General features: G+C 52.7%; 5 protein-coding genes across 5 annotated transcripts; 3 read left to right on the forward strand and 2 right to left on the reverse strand.

Annotated features, from left to right (window-relative positions):
* Window positions 1-2242: 2242 nt before the first annotated feature.
* CMQ_7771 (RNA interference and gene silencing protein) lies at window positions 2243-5403 on the forward strand (the record flags this gene model as incomplete). The annotated part of the gene is made up of 3 exons (XM_014313411.1): window positions 2243-3530; window positions 3605-3852; window positions 3925-5403. The coding sequence occupies 3 exons, from the start codon at window positions 2243-2245 to the stop codon at window positions 5401-5403; spliced, it is 3015 nt and encodes a 1004-aa protein (XP_014168886.1).
* A 2203-nt stretch (window positions 5404-7606) lies between these two features.
* Window positions 7607-9227, reverse strand: CMQ_7928 (major facilitator superfamily transporter pantothenate; the record flags this gene model as incomplete). Its single annotated transcript, XM_014313568.1, has 4 exons — window positions 7607-7771; window positions 7824-8874; window positions 8937-9040; window positions 9105-9227. The coding sequence occupies 4 exons, from the start codon at window positions 9225-9227 to the stop codon at window positions 7607-7609; spliced, it is 1443 nt and encodes a 480-aa protein (XP_014169043.1).
* Window positions 9228-9729: 502 nt separating this feature from the next.
* CMQ_7801 (uncharacterized protein) lies at window positions 9730-11243 on the forward strand (the record flags this gene model as incomplete). Its single annotated transcript, XM_014313441.1, has 2 exons — window positions 9730-9793; window positions 9886-11243. 2 exons carry the CDS (start codon window positions 9730-9732, stop codon window positions 11241-11243), a joined length of 1422 nt encoding a protein of 473 aa, XP_014168916.1.
* A 374-nt stretch (window positions 11244-11617) lies between these two features.
* On the forward strand, window positions 11618-14671 carry CMQ_7990 (fatty-acid amide hydrolase; the record flags this gene model as incomplete). The annotated part of the gene is made up of 6 exons (XM_014313630.1): window positions 11618-11896; window positions 11965-12376; window positions 12443-13099; window positions 13152-13292; window positions 13356-13437; window positions 14032-14671. The coding sequence occupies 6 exons, from the start codon at window positions 11618-11620 to the stop codon at window positions 14669-14671; spliced, it is 2211 nt and encodes a 736-aa protein (XP_014169105.1).
* Window positions 14672-15769: 1098 nt separating this feature from the next.
* CMQ_7880 (uncharacterized protein) lies at window positions 15770-16480 on the reverse strand (the record flags this gene model as incomplete). The annotated part of the gene is made up of 2 exons (XM_014313520.1): window positions 15770-16210; window positions 16280-16480. 2 exons carry the CDS (start codon window positions 16478-16480, stop codon window positions 15770-15772), a joined length of 642 nt encoding a protein of 213 aa, XP_014168995.1.
* Window positions 16481-21787: the final 5307 nt, after the last annotated feature.

Consider the following 21787-nt stretch of genomic DNA (forward strand, 5'->3'; position numbering starts at 1 on the left):
TCTGCGCACAGGCTATAGCACGTGCTAGCGCACGGGCTAAGTAGAAACGGGGTCGCGCCTGTCCTGCGCACTTGGTGCGCTAGAGGTGCGCCTACGATAAAGAGTGCCTCCTGCACTCCCTTAGAGTGCAGAAGGCAAGAATTAGCTATTAAATATACGGCTGCTTCCTCCTGTTAAGAAGATACCTCCTTGCCTGCCTAACTTACCTAGCCTACCTAAGTACACCTTTAATAAATACACTTACTTTTTTATACTTTAAAGCAATAAAGAAGCTATGTTATTAAACGTTTAAATGCGTCTTAAAAACTTACTTAACTTTACTTTAATAGTAAGGTAAGGAACGTTTAAAATTAAATAAAAGAACGTTCTAGCAGCAAACTACCTTTACTATCTAGTAAGTAATAGTTTTATAATTAGTAGGCAATAAACAGCCGCTATTACCTTTATCTTACTTTACTAGTAGTTAAAAGTTATAAGCTTTACGCTACTATTTTTAGTTAGCGTACACTGCACCCTTATACACCTAGTGTCTAAGGCTAGCCCCTTTGCAACACCTATTAGCAGCAACCTAAGCGTTCCTTAACTAAGATCTAAGCTGCACGCCTCCTAGAGAGCTCTAACAAACAGAACAACCTGTGCATTAGGCAGGATTTAGCGTTTACTGCCGCCATAGACTAAGCAGTACGTGTGCGCTTCCACGTTACCCGAATGCAGTCGCACAAGCAAGCGGTCCGCGACCGCTCGGCGACAGCCAATAACCCGGAGCGCTTAACTTTTTTTCCTAACTCTACAAGGTGAGGTTTTTTAACAAGCAAGTGGCTACCGCGTGTGCACCTCTAGGCTGACGGGGGCGTCACCTAGGGAGGGGGAGGATAGTGTAAGGGTATTCTATACACGCGTCCCTACGCACCGGTTTGGCAACCAGTCGCTTACTAAGCGACGGACTTAATAAACTATCTTAACACATTGCACAGGACTAGCATAGCCACTTAGCTGTGCCACGCCCTACTAGGGTTGCGCTACACCGCATCTTCTAGCCACGTATATATTAGCTGGCAGGCCTTCGCCTACCAGTCTCCTATAGTTCGTTAAGTTGAAGTCTTAATACAACAGTACAAACCGGTTAAGCCTTCGTGACCACGCATTGCACACCAACCCCTTACAAATTTACAATTATTTTTACCCGCCAACAAACACCGCCTAAGGGACACGTTACCGTTAACGGCTAGGTCGATGCCTTTTAGGCAGATAACCCTGTTAATCGCCGCTTTACTTACAGCTTTGTATTTAAAATAGCTAGCGGCCTAGTCTTATAATGCGCCAAGAAGCTACCTACCGTCAGCACTTTAACGTATAAAGCTGAATACAGCGCGGCGTACTTCGCCACGACGCAGGCTAAGTAGATTAAACAGTTCTTTCTAGAGTTAAGCTTTATAGCGGACATTACGCTATTCGTAGACAACAACTCCGCGATCAGCCTCACCAAGAAGCTAGAGTTTCGGGAGCGATCAAAGCACTTGTTAAATGGCATTACTTTCGGGAGTGCGCTTTAGGCGGCTTACTAACGGTGAAATACGTGCCGTTAGAGTATTAAATTGCTAACATCTTAACCAAAGCTACGCCAAAAGCGACGTTCGAGCGTCTGCTGCCCCGTCTGATAGGCTGGGAGCCCTAAGTAAAGGAGCTTTTTAGAGGCTATTCAGAGCCTCGTGCTCACAGATTTCTGCACAAGCAGAGGAAGCCTTTGGCTTCATTTGGTGATCTTGGGCTGGGAGGATAAACGGTCTATAACACGTGCGCCATTCAGGGGGAGTGTGAAGCTCTAGAATGGAGCGCACTGTGATCGTTCTGACTAATGCTAGCAACGCGGCCTCTCATCGGTCAGACAGATAAAAGTGGGGACTAGCCCCAGTGAAATCTCTGCACCAGTGAAGGCGCGCCATGTACCCTCTCCTAGCTAGTTACAACACACAGATCATCAGCCACATCGTGAAGACCCCATACAGTGCACCGCTACCCCTGCCATAAGCATCAGTTGTGACACAAGATTAACGGAGGATCGCTTTGTCACTCGCTGGACCAAAGAGAATAGTCCCAACGCCCACGTCATGTCCTAGTTTTAGGCAGCAGCGGCCGCTGACATAAAACCTGGCTAACCCGCCCCAGATAGCACTTCTACGTGGAGAAGAAGCGTTCATACACCGACCTTTCCCCAAACTATTTATAACCACCTTAAATCGCTATGTCCTATCGAGGAAACACACGCGGCGGTGGAAACCGTGGAGCATTTCGCGGCGGAGGGAGTGACCGGGGTGGTGGACGAGGAGGACGAGGTGGCTATTCAGGCGGTTCAGGCGGCGGATTCAGCGGTCCAACAGTCGTCAGTGGAGCTGTTCCGCCCGATGCTAATGTGACAAAGCTGGAGGATGCCTTGCAGGTGAAGCCTGGACCTGTGAAGGTGCACGAAACCTTCCCCAGCCGGCCTGGATACGGCACCAAAGGCGCGAACGTGACCCTCTGGGCCAATTACGTCGTCCTTACGGCCCCGAACAAGCTCGTGATGTATCGATATGACCTCTCGGTGACGCCGGCCTTGACGGGCAAGAAGCTGGTTCAGCTCATTCGGCTAGTGCTGGAAGCGCCCGAACTGGCGCCCTACAAAGACGACATTGTGACCGACTTCAAGTCGACGCTAATCTCGCGCAAAAAGCTGGACAACCAGACCATAACGATCTCGTACCGCGCCGAAATGGAAGACGAGCCTCGAACCGGGGCCAAGCAGCACCAGGCTCAGCTTCTCTTCACAAACGTCCTGCCGGTATCCGATCTCATGTCGTACCTGACATCCACAAACATTTCCGCCCAGTATGACGAGAAGCTGCCGATGGTGCAGGCCCTAAACATCTTCCTCAATCACTACGCAAAGTCGGCCAATAACGTTGCCAGCATTGGCGCGTCCAAGACGTTCTTGCTCGGCCAACAGTCCGCCAAGCTAGACCTCGGCAGCTGTCTCACGGCCATGCGTGGCTTCTTTTCCAGCGTCCGTATGGCAACAGCCCGAGTCCTGGTGAACGTCAATGTGAGCCACGGCGCCTTCTATCAGGAAGGCCCACTTGACCAGTTCATTCTAAATTTCGGCTCCCAGAAGGGCATGTACAAGCTCCAGACGTTTCTCAAAGGGCTTCGCATCCGCACCACGCACCTGAAGGAGAAGAAGAATAAGAAGGGCGAGGTCATCATCAGAGCCAAGTCGATTCATGCCCTCAGCAATGTAAGCGACGGGCAAGGTCTAGCCCACCCTCCGCAGGTTCGGAAGTTTGGTGCGGGGCCGAGGGATGTGCAATTCTGGCTTGAGGCCACACCCCAGACAAGCGCCCCGGCTGTCCCTGGAGCCGCAGCATCAGGTGCAGCTGGATCGAAGAAGGGCGGAAAGGGCGCCAAGGGTGGTAAAGGCGCCAAGGGAGGCGAGCCCACGAAGCCTGTAGCGGCTGGTGGACGATACATCTCGGTCTACGACTTCTTTTTTAACAGTGAGTAGCCCTCTTTGCGGTCTCTTTGTTATAGGTCAAATACGGTGGGGACCTCGTGCTAACGTCGGTGTCAGCGTACGGCATCCGTCTTTCTAGGCCGGAACTGCCCGTTGTCAATGCAGGTAACCACGAGCACCCGACATATCTGCCAGCTGAAGTCTGTTATGTTATTCCTGGACAGCCAGCCAAAAGCAAACTCGACCCGGGCCAGACCCAACAGATGATTCGTTTTGCAGTTCGCAGACCGGCCGAGAACTTGACCACCATTGCAACCCAGGGTCTGCAGACCGTTGGCCTGGCGCCAAACACAAACCCCCAACTGGTGAGTTTCATTTGTGTCTTGTGGGATCTGTGATGACAGCTTGTGTGGTCGACTAAACGTACGTGTGTGTAGGGACACTTTGGAATTACTGCCGCATCGCGCCTTATCACCGTTCCCGGTCGTATCTTGACCCCCCCAAAGATAATCTACCGACAGAACAAGTCGGCAAGTGTCATGTCAGGCGGCTGGAACATGGTTCCCCGTGGCTCGGCAAGCCTCAAGTTCAGCACTGGCGGATCGGTTCAAAAGTGGTCGTGCTTGTACATTGATATGCCCGACGTCTACCCGAGAGCATATAAATTTTCATCGGCGGACCTGATGGCCACCCTTGCTGGGTTCGCAGGCGTCCTCAGAGACGCGGGAATTGCAGCCGGACCGCCCGCCACACCGCAGCGACTGGTCTTGCAGGACACGGACGACCCACAGCTGGAGGATATGTTCAAACGGGCATCTTCGGCCCTACAACTGCTCTTCATCATTCTGCCGGAAACGCCCATTCCGCTGTACAACCGGATCAAGCAGCTGGGTGATGTGAAGTATGGTATTCACACAGTTTGCAGTGTGGGGTCGAAGCTGGCCAAGCCCCAGGGCCAGGACCAGTACTTCCGCAACGTGGCACTCAAGTTCAACCTGAAGCTGGGCGGCAGTAATCAGCAGATTGAACCGGTACGCCTGGGCCTCCTAGCAGAGGGGAAAACGATGGTTGTCGGCATCGACGTCACCCACCCGTCGCCGGGCTCCTCCCCGAATGCGCCGAGCATTGCTGGCATGGTGGCAAGCATCGACAGTTCTCTGGGACAGTGGCCCGCAGTTCTCAGCATTCAGTCGCGTGCTCGCCAGGAGATGGTGTCGTCCCTCAGCGATATGCTCAAGTCGCGGCTGCATCTGTGGCGCACGAAGGGGAAGCACACTTCGCTGCCCGAGAACATCCTGGTGTATCGGGACGGCATCTCGGAAGGCCAGTATCCCGTCTTTGTGGCAGAGGAGCTGCCGCTTCTGCGTGCTGCGTGCAAGGCGGTCTATCCTCCGGCCGATCAAGCCAAGGGACTGCCTCGACTAACGGTCGTCATCGTGGGCAAGCGCCACCACACGCGCTTCTACCCGACGCAGGAGGCCGACGCCGACCGATCGGGCAACAGCAAGGCCGGCACGGTGGTCGACCGCGGCGTGACCGAGGCGCGCAACTGGGACTTCTTCCTACAGGCACACGCAGCCCTGCAAGGCACAGTACGGCCAGCACACTACTACGTCTTGCTGGACGAGATCTTCCGGTCGCGCTACAAATCCAACACGGCGGACCAGCTGCAGGATCTGACGCAAAGCATGTGCTACGTCTTTGGACGTGCAACCAAGGCGGTCAACATCTGCACGCCCGCCTACTACGCCGACATTCTCTGCGAGCGTGCACGGTGCTACCTGAGCAGTGTGTTTGAGACACCCAGCAATTCGGCGACGCCGTCGCTGGCCAGCGGGGGAGGTCATTCGGCCCTGGCTTCGCAGCAGGACGTGGCCATTCACCAGCATATTCGCGATAGCATGTTTTACATTTAGGTGCTGCTCTTTATTGAAGAAGGCTTTGCGTCGATTGAGTGGCACTTTCTCTAAAAAGGTCAAATCTAGGTCGTCCTATTTACAGGCGATTCTGTCGCGACCGATCTCTGTTGTATCTGAAATTTGCAAAATACAGAAAGTTTTGTTTCCTGTGTGCCTGTGTCCCGTGTTAAATCCATGCACAATCCTTGTAAGTGTCACAACTGATGCTTATGGCAGGGGTAGCGGTGCACTGTATGGGGTCTTCACGATGTGGCTGATGATCTGTGTGTTGTAACTAGCTAGGAGAGGGTACATGGCGCGCCTTCACTGGTGCAGAGATTTCACTGGGGCTAGTCCCCACTTTTATCTGTCTGACCGATGAGAGGCCGCGTTGCTAGCATTAGTCAGAACGATCACAGTGCGCTCCATTCTAGAGCTTCACAGTAAGACGGAATGTGCAAGATCTCGAGCAGATATGAGGTTTGTGCATTCTTTCCGACCCCGCTATCGAGACCTAACTCAACGAGCAGAGCCGAAGGGCGTTTAGTCTCGCACAGAGCAGCATCTTCCCGGCCCCAGAAAGACGACCAATATGATTATTTGTTCGACAAAGTTCTGATTACCTGGCCTCTTGGCAATGGCTATCTTAAATCGACAACATATTTCAGTGTTCGTTAGCACCACCACCCTTTACTTAACGATAATAAGACTAACATCCCACGGGTCACTGAAGGACAAATCTTATCTGTTACTGAACCGCGTGGGTGCGTCCGACCTCGGTTAGCTGCCTGTATAAATGAACTAAACTGCTGTCTAGTATTTGACAAGGACGTTTGCCACGATATTAGATTCGCCGGCTCCAGAAGTGAAATTGTAACAGAGCAGAATCATGGAATTCGTTCGTTTCCCGGCCGTAGAGGCCGTTCTGAAGACTGTTGCCACTGCCGTCTCCGGACAACTTATTTCTACGGGGTTGTCTGTCAGCCTAAGGGGAGTGGACTACATCACGGCTTGCCCGTCTGCACTGTCGTCCGTGCCGGCCATCCATGGACTGCGGTTGGTGACCGTCGTAAGCCAGGAAATATCGATCCGGTCAGTGGGTCGTCTTTTTATAAACTGGATAGCTACCGCAGCCAAGGGTTGTGATGGTGAGAGCGGAGGTAGGGTGAGGCCTCAGCTCGAACCAACAACACACCTACTAACACACGTACCTGTATACGTAGAGAGGTGTCGTGAGGCACCTCCCTTCGTCACAAGCCAAGGTAGTGTATGGTTGGTCCGAAAGGTAAGGAGGAAGGCCTTGCGGGCTCATCTTGGAATCCCGCGAGGGGAGACAAGGTGAGCCCGCCCGGCGAAGTCGTGGGCGGAAGTGTGGGTGTTGCTTTCTTCACAAGTGTACTGCGTGTATGTGTTGGCAATTGATTAATTTATGCGTCCATGCGTGTGTGCTTGTCCCTCTCTTAAGGAGAGGGAAGAAAGAGTGCGTTTTTATATACATGGGGTGTGTAAGTAGTGACGGAAGTCATGAATTTTTCCACATTTGATTGGTCAAGACAAATGGGTCTGGTCATGTGATGCGCTAGCATCCCGCGAAGGGTCTTGACATGTCATCCTGTGTGGCCGGAATAGGCGGTCTTGGGGGTGCGCTTCTCTCATCACTCAATAGTTTTCTGGTCAAGCTTGCACAGGACCTTACGGCTGCAGTAATTATCTCGGTACCGAAAGTAGGAGGTTCTGGAACGGATGTTTTGTTTTGAATTCCCCATTAATTATATTCAGTCCTTAGCATCAGATACTAAATAAGCCTAAACTCCTTGTGTTCTTTGGGACGCCATATTTCGTTGCTTAAATCAATGTTGTGTCAGTTGAACTCCGGTCAATTAAAAAGTACCCCCACTGTTTCCCGGTTCTCAAAACGCTTACGTCGTAGAGGATAGTCTTTCCGAGCAGTGACATTAGTCAGCATGCCACGACTTATCTGTCTCCTGTCATATTAACTAAATCTCACGGAACTGAACTTTCTGACAGACATATGCTGTCGTGCCTAAAATGAAATAGTATATTGGGAACATATCAAAGATGCTTTTGTAAGCCGCACATTCGTAAGTTTGAATCACTCTCTCGTTTCAATTCAATAAACAATGTTATCGGCCTTCTCTTTAAATCACTAATCAGCCAGCTAGAGCTTCTATGAAGAAAATATGAATTGCATAATCTAGCATTAAAACATGGCCTTCTCGTTAGCTTTCACATCGATGCTTGTATTTGTCTCCTCGGCCCCTTCGGAGAGAAGGCGTTTATTTTCTTCTCGGTGGCCGTAGTAGCTCAATATAGCGGTCCAGACTGCAAGAGCAATGCAGACGGCAATCATAGTCCACATGCCCTTCTATATACTTGTCAGTGATCTACATATGAAATAATTCTGAGAGAGTACGTACGTGGAACTTGGGGGCCTGGGACGCGCCATAAAATATGATGCTCCACCAGGCGTTCACTGCGTTGCTGCCAAGATTCATGCCAGCAAGAACGACGCCGCGGAAAAGTCCGTCTTCGAATCGCATGGCATCATTGCACCAAGCGAAGAAGGTGGCCTGGCAGGCATAAACAGAGCCGGCCCAGTAGTAGGCCGCAAAGATGATCCGGGTAGAGTTGGGACTTTTGATATGCTTGGAGGCAACAAGGATCATAATAGACGTGGCGATGTTGGTGATAGCGATCCAGTAGGCGACAAGGTAGCGCCTACCGCCGTAGAAGTCGGTCAAGGTTGCCCAGAAGAGCGTTGATGCGATGCCCACTGCCGGTACACCAGATGGGTAGTTGTTAAGTTGCGAGACGGTGTATTTGTTAGTCGGGTGCTTCTTCATGTAGAGAGTGATGAGGGAGTTGGATCCAAAGGACTCAGTCTCGCCGGCAATGATCCAGAGAATGACAAATCCCCACCAATACCAGGAAGCTAGCACCTTGCGAGCGAAGCCCCACGTCAAGGGTGTTTTCTCCTTCGATACGGCGGGAACCCGAGACTTGGCCAGCTCCCGCTCTTCCTCGGTCAGATAGAACGCGGTGGTGGTGTGGGGTGTGTCGGGAAACAAGAAGAACCCGTATAGGGCCACTGGGATGGGGAGCAGGCCATCAATGATAAAGAGCCAGCGCCAGCCAGCGAGGCCGTTGCGGCCATTGAGAGACTTGTGAATGCCGGTCTGGATGAAGCCGCTGATGAGAGTACCTGCCAGTCCGGAAGACGTGAAGATGCCGCTGCGCTTGCCTAGCTCCTTCTCGGTGTACCAGGCACCCATAATGTAGTGGGCACCAATGAAGGAGGATGCTTCGCACATGCCCTGGAAGAAGCGAATAGCCATGATGGATTGCGGTCGATGCGCGGCAGCGGTGACCATGGTCAGGCCGCCCCAGAGAACCATCATGAGCGGGAACCAATACCGAGGGCGGAAGTAGTGAAGAGCGATGTTGGACGGAATCTGACCAATAACATAACTGGAAAGGTGGTTAGCGAAGCGGTAGGCGAAGGGCTGACAAGGTTGAGACAGGCACCATACCCAACCGTGAAACAGGTGTTGATGTCATTAAACTGGTCGCCCTTGAAGCCGAGGTCCTCCTTCATGCCGGAAACATAGGCATTGGTGAGGTTTGCACGGTCGAGCTGAGAAGGTCAGCGACAGGAGAACGACAGAGAGGCAACAGAAATACAGGCCATGCACACTAACGTAGTTGACAAAATAGCTGACACAGCAGAATGTCAGGATGAAGAAATCAATCTTTTGGACGAGCATGCGCTCGCCAGGCTTGTAACCCGCATGGAAGTAGTTGTACAGCCTTGAACTCGCCATTGTGTGGGCTGGCACCATGCAACGTCTGGTTGCAGGATACAGAGGAATAAGCAGGAGCAAGCAAGAGTCTGGAGGGACAGCAACAAGAGAGAGCGAAGATTTTATACAAAGTGTGACGAGGGTACCAGGATAGCGACAGTCGATAATATGCGGACAGTCTGCAGCCTGTCTGGCAGTTCCGCCTGTTCGTTTTCGCTTGTGGCACCCTGTATTACGGGCTGTGGTGCTTTCAAGGTTGGGCCTAAAAAGGCGGAATAAACGAGGCGGGTGATTTCAAAAACCCCGAACGAGGAAAGCCGATGGGTTTTTCAGATAAGAAACAGCACTTTAGTGGATACGTTTACCCCGGACGATAAAGTGGGGCCGGCTTATCTGTGGAGCCCAAAGTCCTCGTTTTTATATTCTCGTAGATTGCCTTCTGCTTTGAGCAACGGACCTACCACCCATATGGCCAGAACGTCGAATGGGTTGATTTCCTGCTCGATCGGTCATGACTGCAGCCATGCCGCGTGGCAGGATTGGCAAGGTCACCGCTGCAAGAGCCGGGCGAGAGCGAGGAAAGCCACGTGGGTTTCGCCGAGACAGAGACTGCGTGACCTGCAAGCAACGCGGGCTCAAGTGCGATCTCAACCGGCCCCAGTGTCTGCCCTGTGTCCAGGCCGGCTTTGTCTGTGGGGGCTATCCACTGCGTATCGTGTGGGCTTTGTTAGCCAGAGACGACGTGCTTCCAACGTGGGCCGTCGTGCAACAGAGACGGCGACAGAGACGGCGATATCCAAGATAGCGGAAGATGCCGATCGGGTTTCGTCCATGTCTCCCCCTCTGCTTATCAACTCCGACGGGTCAGAGACCTGGTCAGAAACGGATGAGAATAGCCTCGTCAAGCGGCTGGCTGCCCTCTGCAGCCACATTCTGACGGCCGAAGACAGCAGCCCGGCGAACAGCCGACACGAGCAACACGACCGATGCGACCACTACGACCCATGCAGCGAATACAAGCACGCCCTATCGCCCGAGACGACCTGCCTGCTGTCAGATCTCTGCATGTTCATCCAGGCCCGCCTCGAGGGCCGCGACGCTCCGATAGCGACCGGGAGCAGCAGCAGCAGTGCCAATGGCACTTTTCAGTCGTCCGAGTCGCCCGAGTCGCTCGACATGGTGCGGCACCGGCTGGCGGTCCTGGCCAACCTGAACAAGGCGATCGAGGCGGCCAATCCGCTGGCTTTTCTGGGCATCGCCACGTTTGCCGTCCTCGAAGTCTGCGACACCACCTTTGGCGAGTGGAAGTGCCACCTGTACGGCGCCCGCTACGTGCTCGACTACCACCGTTGCCAGAGCATGGCCGACCTGCACCGGCTGGCGCGTTTCGTGCCCGGTTTGCTCGACATCCTCGCCCGCCTGGTCTGGTTCGACATCTGCGGCGCCATTGTGCGCGGCGCCGACGCCGATGCCGACGCTGGCCTCATCTTTGAGGACTGGCACCGCCAGGTTCTCGATCACGCCTTTTTTAGCACCATTGGATGTCCGGCCGACACCTGCGCCCTCTACGTCGACGTGGCCCGGTCGCAAATCGCATGCGAATCCGTACGCAGCTGTCTGCGCGTGACCGAGCAGGTTCTGAAGCTGCAGACACGATCGGAAAGATCGTCCGGCTGGGACGTCTGCGCCGACGTAAACCGCTGTGCGGCCGCCCTAGCCGTCCTGGTCCAGGTTCCCGACTCGGAAGTCCTGCTGGCGGAGAGCCGAGAGGCGACCGCGGCGGCCGTGGTGGAAAGGCTGTGCGAGACCCTGGCGGCGACGTCGTCGTCGTCGCCCTTTTACATCCACATGGCCCTGGGCGCCTATCTAGCCGGGATGCATGCGCGGACAGACGAGCAATGCCGGACGGTTCGTCAGTATTGGCTCAATTGTAACCTCTCTGGCATCTCGCGATATCCGGGAGGTCTGGCGCGTTGCGAGGCGCATTGGCGAAAAGCCGGGCTTCTGGCTAGTTCGGTTATAAGGGAGATGAAGTAGCTAGTCAAATGTCGCAGATAAGAAAAACACGGAAAGCTAGGCGTTGTTCCTAGATACATGCAGTTGGGTAGAAAAAGCCGATTGTACGAGCAAACGGTTGCGTTATCGGCCGAGAAGCTATCTCTGCGTCGAATCCCAATGGGGAAGGCAATCAAAATGTGGCACGGTAGTATTAGCGATGCGCATCAATACGACGTAGGTTCGTTAGCTCAGAGGGAGGTCAGCACTGCGAAACATAAAAACGAAACAAAAGAACGCATCCTGGAGATAGTTATCAGCTACGCTTCTTATCTCTCAACCGTCTTGTCCTGACTCTGCCTTGGCTTTACTCTCACCTCGATCTCGCTCTGTTCGTTTTGCACAATCCAGCCAGAATGACGTCTGCCACCTGGGAAGAAATTGGTGCCAAGAAGCGCAGCGACCTTCTGGCCACTTTTCCAGCTGACCTCGTTGTCCCCTCAGAACTCTTGCCACCCGAGTCTCAGGACGACCTCACAAGCTGGCCCGAGACCTCCGGTTGGTTTACCCAAGACGAGCTCCGCATCACAAGCTCTTCCGCAGCGGAGCTCCTCGAAAGGTTGGCCAAGGGCGATCTGTCGTCTGAGACGGTGACAAAGGCGTTTTGCAAGCGCGCAATTGCGGCGCACCAGCTGGTAAGCCCCAAGGCCTGTCCGTTTCGCGACCTTTCTTCTTTTAGCTGACCCTACCGACGCGTGAACAGACAAACTGCCTTTCGGAAACATGTTTCGACCGTGCGATCCAAACTGCGAAAGCACGCGACGAGCACTTCGCAAAGACCGGCAAGGTCATCGGCCCACTGCACGGCCTTCCGATCTCGCTCAAAGACAACATCAACCTGGTCGGTCTGGACTCGACTGTCGGGTTCGTCTCTCACGCGGGCGACCCGGCCACGTCCGACTCCACCCTAGTCACCGCCCTGGAGGCTGCGGGCGCTGTGCTCTATGTCAAGACCAACGTGCCGACGGCTATGATGATTGCCGAGACGGTCAACAACCTGTTTGGACGGACCCTGAACCCGCGGAGTCGTCGAGTGAGCCCCGGCGGTAGCTCAGGCGGTGAAGCAGCTCTGATTGTGATGGGAGGCAGCGTCATGGGTGTCGGCTCCGATATTGGTGAGTTGCCGAGACGGCAGGATGTAGGGATAGAACAGGGCACTTGCGTGTGCTAATTGCTCCCAGGTGGTTCTCTCCGCATCCCAGCGGCCTCCTGCGGCCTCTTCACGTTGCGGCCCTCGTCCGGCCGCTTCCCCGTGCGCAATTGTCGATCGGGCATGCCTGGCCAAGAGGCCGTGCAGTCGGTCAATGGCCCGCTCACACGCACGCTGCAGGACTTGGCTGTCTACACCAAGGCTGTCATCGACGGCCAGCCGTGGCTTCGCGATCCCAAGTGCATCCCCTTTCCCTGGCGCCCGGCATCGCTGCCGAACCGACTCAAGATTGCCGTCATGTGGAACGACGGCGTGGTCCGGCCGACTCCTCCTGTGGCCCGGGCCCTGCGAACGACGGTAGAGAAGCTCCAGGCGGCGGGTCACGAGATTGTCGACTGGGACCCGGTAGACCAGGCCGAGGGCACCGCTCTCCTGGCCCGCATGTTTCTTGCCGACGGTGGGCTCACCATCCGGACAGAGGTTGAGCGAGGCGGCGAGCCGTGGCGGCCAGAAATGGAGGACTACAGCACAGCGAAGGAGCTGGGCACAGAGGCCATGTGGAAGCTGCACCTCGAGCGGACAGCTTTTCAGAACAGATATCTGGACCGTTGGAATGCGGCTGCCATAGATGCCATTTTGTGCCCCACAATGCCCTATAACACTGTCAAGCATGGAGAGTTTAGACACGGTAAGCTCCATTCTTTAGCTGACTTCGGCGGCTCTACTGACACGCACAATAGTTGGTTACACCGGTGTGTTCAATGTCCTGGACTACTCGTGCATCTCCTTTCCGACCGGTATACTGGTCGATAAAGCTGTGGATGTTCTAGATACCAAATACGAGCACCTGGGACCTGTGTGCAAACAGGTCAACGAAGAGTGTACGCATTGTCTCCGATAGACCTTGTGCGATCACGTGATGCAGATTACTAACCGAATCACAGATAATGCCGACGTCATGCACGGTCTACCGATCAGCCTGCAGCTCGTTGCCCGCCGTCTGGAGGAAGAGAAGGTTATTTCTATGTGCGAGACCGTTCTACAGACTCTTTCAAGATAGGGCTGAGAGCTTTTTGTCCCTTGAAGAAATAAAGCAGGGCACTGTAGGAATGCAAATCCCTCATATTGGATGATCGTATGTCATATTTCCCTCAAGATCACTGGAAGTATCCTGAGTACGGTAGCTTGCGCGACATGCGTAAGAAAGTTGCGTTATGTTGCTCCAAAAAGCCTGACTTTGCGTAACTTGCCGGTATCAGGTATTTTTCCATCTTGTTATCAAGTCGCCTTTTTAAGGGAGATTCTTTAATTTGAAAGTAGTCATTAGCTTGCAAACCAAAACTTTTCACAAATAAATTTTAAAATCCATTTAGCCAATAAGAATACTCCGTAAGAGCCTAAGAAAAACAACATCTTGACTTCCGCCTCTCTCCACTCGCGAATCTAGCCCTCCTCAAGCGCCTTTGCCCCGCCTGCGCTTCACCTTGCCCAGAAATAACCACAACCTTTACCATCTGAGATAACGGCCAAAATGAGTGCGTGCAGCAACTGCCAGAAAATCGAGCCACAGGTCACCCTCAAGAGATGTGCCAAATGCTCCATAACTCCATACTGTTCTAGAGACTGCCAGAAATCTGACTGGAAGAAACACCGGAAAACATGTGGCAAGCCCGGCTCGGCGTCGGCCGGGGTTTTCACTTCGACTGCCAGCTCTGCCGGCTCCGACCTCTCTCCGCCGAAGGGACTGGAGCAGCCGATTACGAAGCCCTTTAGCCGCCTCAGCAACAACAAGTGGCTACACGATCGCCCGGAGAAGGACGTGTACCGGCTTCTTATTGATGCGTATCGCCTGCGCGTCGAGGACGAATACACCATTGAAAAGAACAACGCCCCCGACAGCTTATACTCGGGCGCCCCGGATGGGCTGCGCGGCTTTCAAAGATTCTTGGATCGGGCTAGTTCCCGCCCTGGGCTCCTTCCATCGTGGTGGAGCGATGAAAAGAGAGCGGAATGCGAGCAGCTAGGAATGGACACGGCGAATTGGCAGGACCTGCGATGTGCCATTGAAAAGAGCGACGTCATCGAACACTACGGTGACCCCAGGTTCCCCATGCAGCTGAGGATGTTTGCTGAAGTGGTCATTGGTAGAGGCTTGGGTGGGGGAAATGGTAAATCAATGATGAACATGATGGCATCCATGGAGGGAGATGGCTCGGGGGATGGGGCCGTGAGTACGATTGATATGTCACGGGCCCAGTAAGATAGCCAGTTTTCAAGCGAGGGTCTGGTCTACGGAAAAAACAGTCTAGGTCTGATTGGGCGGGAAAGGAGGGTACGAAGCCGTTCGGATGAGATTGATTCTATCGCTTAGCACGCCTCGGACAGGATCGAGCTTTCAGATGGTTTCGTCGTTAAAACGTTTCTGTATTACCGCAGTTTGCGATAGGTAGAAGCTCGTACAAGAGCCGAAATATGCAATATGAGAAGGCAATGCCGTGGCGCTGTGTGCTGCTATGACTGTGGGGACTTGAATTAAGTGTAATGGCCTAACCAACGTGGCCGTGGGTGGGCCTTGGGGGTCTGGTGTGGTTCAACGAAGAGAATGGGGCGAACGGACAATGCTCTCGAGTTGGGGAGACGCTGCAAGGACAGCCTTGCCCAACGTCACGTTTTGTTGCTCAGATTGGCCGTTGTAAACCTAAGAGATCTATCCCCAAACTCAGAGAGATGTTTGATACACAATGACGCAAAAAAACCGCCGCCCAAACAAAAAAAACGTTGCTATCAAAAAACGTACAGCAGCGGGTATTCGCTGGTCGTCACCGACCCAACTGCTAATCCGCCGATCACTGCTTTAACTAGGGGAGAGCGGACGGGATCCCGTTCTTTCCAGTATCTATGGCCGTACATGATGGAATGCTTGTCTATTTGATATTATAGCTCTTTTTCCTAGAACAAAATTTCGGTCTCCGTTCTGCCCTGCCAAATTCGATTCTTGTTTCGCATGGGTTTTTATGTCCAGCCTAGTGATTTTAGGAAAGAGCCTTTCCATTGTCCGATTACAGTGCTCTTCCGACACAAAAAATGTGACTTTTCAGTAAGTAGCTTCCTACTTTTCGTTTTGTCGAGAGCTGCACCTCTCTTGCCTCGGGCTTAACAAGGCATTGCTCGCCAAAGATGAGTCTTTACAAGACTCCATACGGTAGATATTTCGTCTATGGGTTTCCGCCCTGTATTTCCCGCTATACTATGCTAAAACTTGCGAGAAGAAGGTTGGCCTGTCTTCATGCGCGCCTTCCATTAAGCCTCGCTAAAATGTAGACACTCTGTTTGAAAGTGACCCAAGACCCCTGTCCAGCTATTTAGACTTTGAAATCACCCAGCCGTAGTAGTCAAACGAGCCGCCTTTGCCACTCAGAACATGCAGCTCCAGGTCCCACAGGCCGTCTGGGTTGAGAAGAGGTTTGATAAAATGTGGCTGCCTAAAGGTAACGTAAAGGAAAACGCCGTTGTCTGCTAAAACCCGATGGACCTCCCGCAGATATCGACTAGTGTTGCTTTTTACTTCCGCTGGAGGGCTCCATGGGCTGCCATGAATCATGGCGTCAAAGGTGCCTTTGTCAAATGCAACACCGATAGACTTGTCAGCAATCGTAGCCATGTCCCTCACATCTAGTTTCTCCCACTTGATGCCTGTGTTATATTTATAACGCTCTGTCATGATCTCAATGGCTTGAGTAGAGAAGTCAACGCATAGCTGATGTTTATAGCCGCGAGCGCTGAATTCGATTGGAATCACCTATATCAGAGAGAATCATAATTAGTGGGATGTTTATGGACTTAAGCAACAACAAGAAACACCACGAACACTATCACCCGACCCTAGGTGAAGAATTAACGGGTTATCTTCTACGCGGCGCCCAGGTGCCTGGAAGAGCTTTTGCTGAAAAAACTCTTCCAGCTCATTGAAGGACCGGAACCATTCGTGTGTTGGCTTTTCGCCGTCCGTCTGAGAGTACCGCTCATCCCAGAACTCTGAGTGGCTGAGAACCTCATCATTTTCCGCCATATTGAAAAAAAATCAAAACATCCACTACACAAGCGAGGTTGGCAGTTGTCGTCGTGCAGTCGTTGCGATTTATTGTTCTCTCGAGATATGTAGTTAATGATGCCAAATATCCGCCGTGTATAAGAGACAGACGTAAAATTTTAACTGCTATAGCGCGCGTCCTAGGGAGCGGGGTAAGCAACCCCACTATTAGATCAGGAAGATCAGGAACAAGTTAATGAGAGCACGTGACCAGATGAAATACTACCGATGACTAATCATCACTGAAGCCAGGATTGGATAGGTCCCACTGAACGGGACTGCTCGTGTACAAATGCACCCGTGAGAGGAAAGAGACCGTGTTCTTGTAAAACGCATAGCCGGCGTTTCACAAAGTCGACCAGTTCTTCAAGGACAATACGACGGAGCTTTCGGAGCGCGCAGAGGACTCGGCAGTCTAACTCTCCGCCTCGCGAATCAATATCGTTCAAAAGGCACATCGCTAGCAGAAAGGCGTTGACGGGGCCTTATATAAACTTCCGGTATTGTCGGATCTGGTCAGTCTATACTATACTCTCTTCCAAAGAAAACAAAAGAAGAAAGAACCTGTAACGGCGAGGCTGAAAGCGAAGTACGTCTTTAGCGCCCTTGAGGCTCTGGCGGTCGCTCGCCAGCCTCTTCGGCTTCGGGGATTTTATACGTTGTCGTCCTGTCAACATTACTTAAGTCTGTTCGACTTTGTCGTGGCCGGTCTCCGAACGACGTTCGGCTTGGAAAATAAAGTGGCGTCTTTCCCAAGAACACAAACCAGACAGCAAAGCAAATCTTACCATAACCGAGGTTGCATGGAGATAGTCTCCCTGTGCCTAGCCTATGCTACACTGTACAAATTCGTTTCCAAGCTAGGTGGCCCATCAGCAGCTTCCATGATCATACTTACCGCATCATACTTTAGTCCATCGGAGGATGGGCCGCTTGCGGCTGCACCTCTTTTCAATGGCGTCTTTGTGGCCCAGGCTGTGCAAGCACAGACTACATCGACCCCGTTCATCCGCATGAACGACGCGTTTTCAATATTTAGCAGTTGTGGCGGCTATAAAGACATTACATCAGCACGTCCGCGCGAAATAAGCTAAAGTCGTAAAAGCAGTCTTTACACGCTGACGTGAGTCTTACAAATGCACACGCAGAGGCACAGCGCACGGCCGTAGCGAAGTAGCTAGAAATTAGGCACGACTAGAGACGAGCCGTGTATTTTTACCTTATCGAACTAATGCAGAAGCAACTCTCGGCCCGGTGGAGTATTGAAAACCTAGAGCCAGCTCTTTGCACTTGCCTACGTGGACGTACTAACCGAAACCAGATGGTGGTGCAGATATTTGTGAATGGGCTCTTCTCAGCCGCTTTTTAGTCTTTTATTTTTATTTTTCCCTAAGTCTTTAGAAATAACTAAAGCTAGTACATTTTTTTCATTGGCCCTTTATCATAGTTCTGTTACCGTGTATGCGGTGTGTTTTTTTATAGTCGGGCTTCCAATGCTGTTAACGTTTGCCCTTATTCCCGGTTTTGACGCCTGATTTTAAGCTTTCTCGGTGTAATAGGTAGCCCAATAATCCTGTCTACGTTAAGGATATTTTCTTGATGCCCAACTCTGCATAATGCCCCGTGTTACTGGTCAAGTTGACGTGGGGGAGCCCCAGTCTATAATCACTGCCCGATTTCGAGCGAGGTCTGTTATTATGGCTCCTCAATGCTGTTACTGGATTATCATGAGATGCAGACGCGAGTAACGATGATGAGTCTGTTGTCATCAGAGCACGAAACCTGGGGAACGTCCCGCAGGCGATTGCCGGACAACCTCACGGCGGCGAATTTGGGAGAATGGGCAAGTTGGGTTGTAAATTTAGGATTTAAAAGGGATTGTACGCATGACATTAGTCCCTCGTGATATGTGTTGAGTGCGGGAATGGAGCACACTGTGCGTTTTCCGGCTAGGGTTGGCCCTGCGCGTTCTGATTGGCCAGAATAGAGAAAAGTGGGGAATAGCCCCAGTGAAATCTCTGCGCCACAGAATCAGTGTAATGTAGCTTTTTCTTCCCTAGTACAACACGCAGATCACCACCTTCATGCAGGCAGACCCATACAGTGCCTTCCCCTTCCCCTGTCATTAGCTAAGTTGTGACAGGTTATGAGCCCGGGTCTTGTATCCGGGTCTGTCACGGCGATTTGCGTCATCTCACGATAATTTTCGCCCCAGGGCACCTCTTTTCAGCCTTCGGGCTTCATTTTTTTTCGCCTTAGGGCATCATTTCAGAGATCGTCAGCATCGCGCGGCGTCTCCCAACCGACATTTGGTTGATTCTGGGCTTCGTGGGGCCATAATACTTCACTTTAGGTGCTGGCATCCAGCATCTTCTTCTTTTTCCATGCTTCCATATTGGGAGAGACCTTCTTCAAGACCACCAAATCGGAGGCAGCTGATTGTCGAATCAGAAAGGCAATCCAGCATCTTTTCAGAGCTTCAAGCTCGTTCTCATCGAGGTTCAGCAGAGCAGGTCACTGAGGGCCTGGAGAAGCTGCATCTTCCTCATCAAGGTGACCCCAGAGACGATCATTTCGATTTTGATCAGGTTTCGGGAACGTCAAGAGCGACAACGGTGGTGCTACCTTCGGGAGAACGTCCATCACGTTCAAGAACGCCAGTCAGACGCCTGTTCAGGGCACAAAGTCTGCCTCCCAGTGAAAAACCTGATCGATCTTTCAATATTTTTTCTGATCACGAAAGTGAGCTTCAATCTGAGAAGCAATCTCCTCAGCAGCAACCTCAGCAATCTCGTTCAGAGTCACGACCACAAACTCCCCGCGTTAGTTCTGAACGCACTTCTGTCAACAGCATGGCAGGCATCAACGTGTCAGAGAGGGCTTTGAACCTCTTCTTCAAGCACTGTTCAAAGCAGGTGCCCAAGCTGACCAAGGCGGAGGAATGGGATGACTGGGACAAGGCTCTCAAGAGAGGGCTGGGCCTGATCAAATTAACCCGAATTGAAGACGTCGTCGATCTGACGGATGACGCGCAGGGCGAAATCAAATACGCCCTGGAAATGCAAGTCAGCACGTTGCTCCAAGGCCAGATCAAGGGGGACTCAGTCCTCGAGCGATACCAAGAGCTGGAGCGTCTCCTTCGACCGCACACGGAGGATTTGGCAGTCGAATTCAGTCACAAACTGCACACCCTGCGATGGCGCGATACCGAGAAGATCGAGGAGTGGTTTGAGCGTATGGAAGAGGTTTTCCGTGGATACGAGACCTACGCAGACGCCCTTTCAGGCAAACTCAAGGCTCTTTGTTTGGTGAGCGCCGTTTGCAAGCGTATCCCTGCGTTGAACGCAGAAATCATGGATCAGTGGAGATCAAAGATCGCCAAGCTTGGCAGCGACGAAGTCTACGAAGCCACCAAGCTTTTCGTTACCACAAGATGCAAGGACAGGGCTGTCAACCCCGTCAGCAAGCACAAAGATGGTGGCAAGGACAAGAACAAGGACAGGTCGGGGGGTCACAAGGGAGACGAGAAGACAAAAGACAGTGACAAAAACAAGGAGCAGGGCGCGCGCAAGGCAGCCTCTACTCTAAAATGCACTCACTGTGACCGTACGGGTCATACTGTCGATCGTTGCTGGAAAAAGCATCCAGAACTCCGACCCTCCTCTGACAGTCACCACGTCGAAGCCAAAGATCAGGGTAAAAAGACAAGCTCGTTGAGCATGTTCTACGTCGAAAACCCTCCTGATGCGGATCAAGGCATCACGATCAATGACGACGTTTCGCTTAGCGACTTCGACTTGACAGACGACGAGACCGACGAAGAGATTAAGCCTGCGAAGACTTCGCGCAGTGTAGGCATCACGGCCGACCCTGACACCTGGCCCATCGTGGGCAAAGTCGGGTTTCACAGCCTCTTCCACGGCCAGAAGGTGAACGACTGGCTCTTCGATACCGGTGGGGATATGCACGTGGCGAACGATGCAAGCTGGTTCGTACCTGGCACCCTGCAACCCAGTCAAGTACGATTCATCACGGGCGGCGGCCCAGTGGCCGCGTCGCACGTCGGCCAGGTGGCACTGAGTCTGGCCAAACCAGACGGTGGAGAGCACGAGGTGACGCTGGGGAAGGTTTATTTTGTTCCTTCCTTCCCTATCAACATCTTTTCTGGCCTCCAGTTTTACCTCAAAGGCAATTTCCTGGTGGGACCAAAGCTGTACTGTACCAAAAAGCAGCTGATGGCCAAGCTCGATGTTCGTGCACGAGGCTTTCGCCTCCCTGTTCACCGAACGAAGCCATTCGACGCAGCTCCCACGCAGGGGGAGAATTCATCAGTGAGCGTGGCAAGCGCGTTTTCGACTCCGACCGAGAGCAACCCAGACGCAGGCGACCCAAAAGCTTCGCGCAGTCTTTGAGCGAGCGCCAGAGACTGCGCCTGATACACCAGAGACTGGGTCATCCGTCCTGGAGGGCGCTCAAAGAGACAATGAAGCAGGCCGAGGGAGGCCTGGTGCTCCCAGAGCACATCACCGAAAACACTGACCCGACGTGCACCTCGTGCGAGCGGGCCAAAGCCAAGCACTTCAAGCCGAAGGACCTGCGAGGGATTCGCGCCTCCAAGCCAGGAGAGGCGTACCACATCGACCTTGGCACCTTCAAGCACACTGCTTTCGACGGCACGCGATACTTTTCAGCAATCAAGGATGAATTTACCGGAGTGCTGGAGGTACTGACGCACAAGAAGAAGTTAGACGCACCAGCCGCGATCAAGGCAGTGATCGAACGCAACGCGAATGAATTGGGGTATTCACCCTTACGAATTCATCTAGACAACGGCACAGACATCTCCATTACCTTCTTCGAACGGTACTGCGCCCCCAGAGGTATCAGGCTGATCCCAAGCCCAGTATACGACGCAGCCGAAAACGGAGGAGCAGAGAGAGCCGTCAAAGAGATCGTCATTCGCACTAGACTTCTGCATCTTCAAGGCAGAATCCCGTTGGCCTTATGGCCTGAAATCAGCAAATCAGCGGCCTATATTCACAATCATGTGGCCAACAGTCGAGGGGAAGTTCCTATCGTCAAATGGCATCACAACAGCGGCCGAAAGGACTTCGTCCTCGACGTCTCTCATCTTCGCACCGTCGGCTGCAGGGTAGTCGTCAGAATACCAGACCAGGTGATTCAGCAGAAGGGCATCAGCAAGCTGGATGCGAGGGGTGAAGAGGGCATGCTTCTGGGTTTTGAAGGCACGCACCTGTACCGAGTCTGGCTTGTTGACAGACAAGG

This window comes from Grosmannia clavigera, assembly GCF_000143105.1.
Source record: "Grosmannia clavigera kw1407 unplaced genomic scaffold GCSC_82, whole genome shotgun sequence".
NCBI classification, from domain to species: domain Eukaryota; kingdom Fungi; phylum Ascomycota; class Sordariomycetes; order Ophiostomatales; family Ophiostomataceae; genus Leptographium; species Leptographium clavigerum.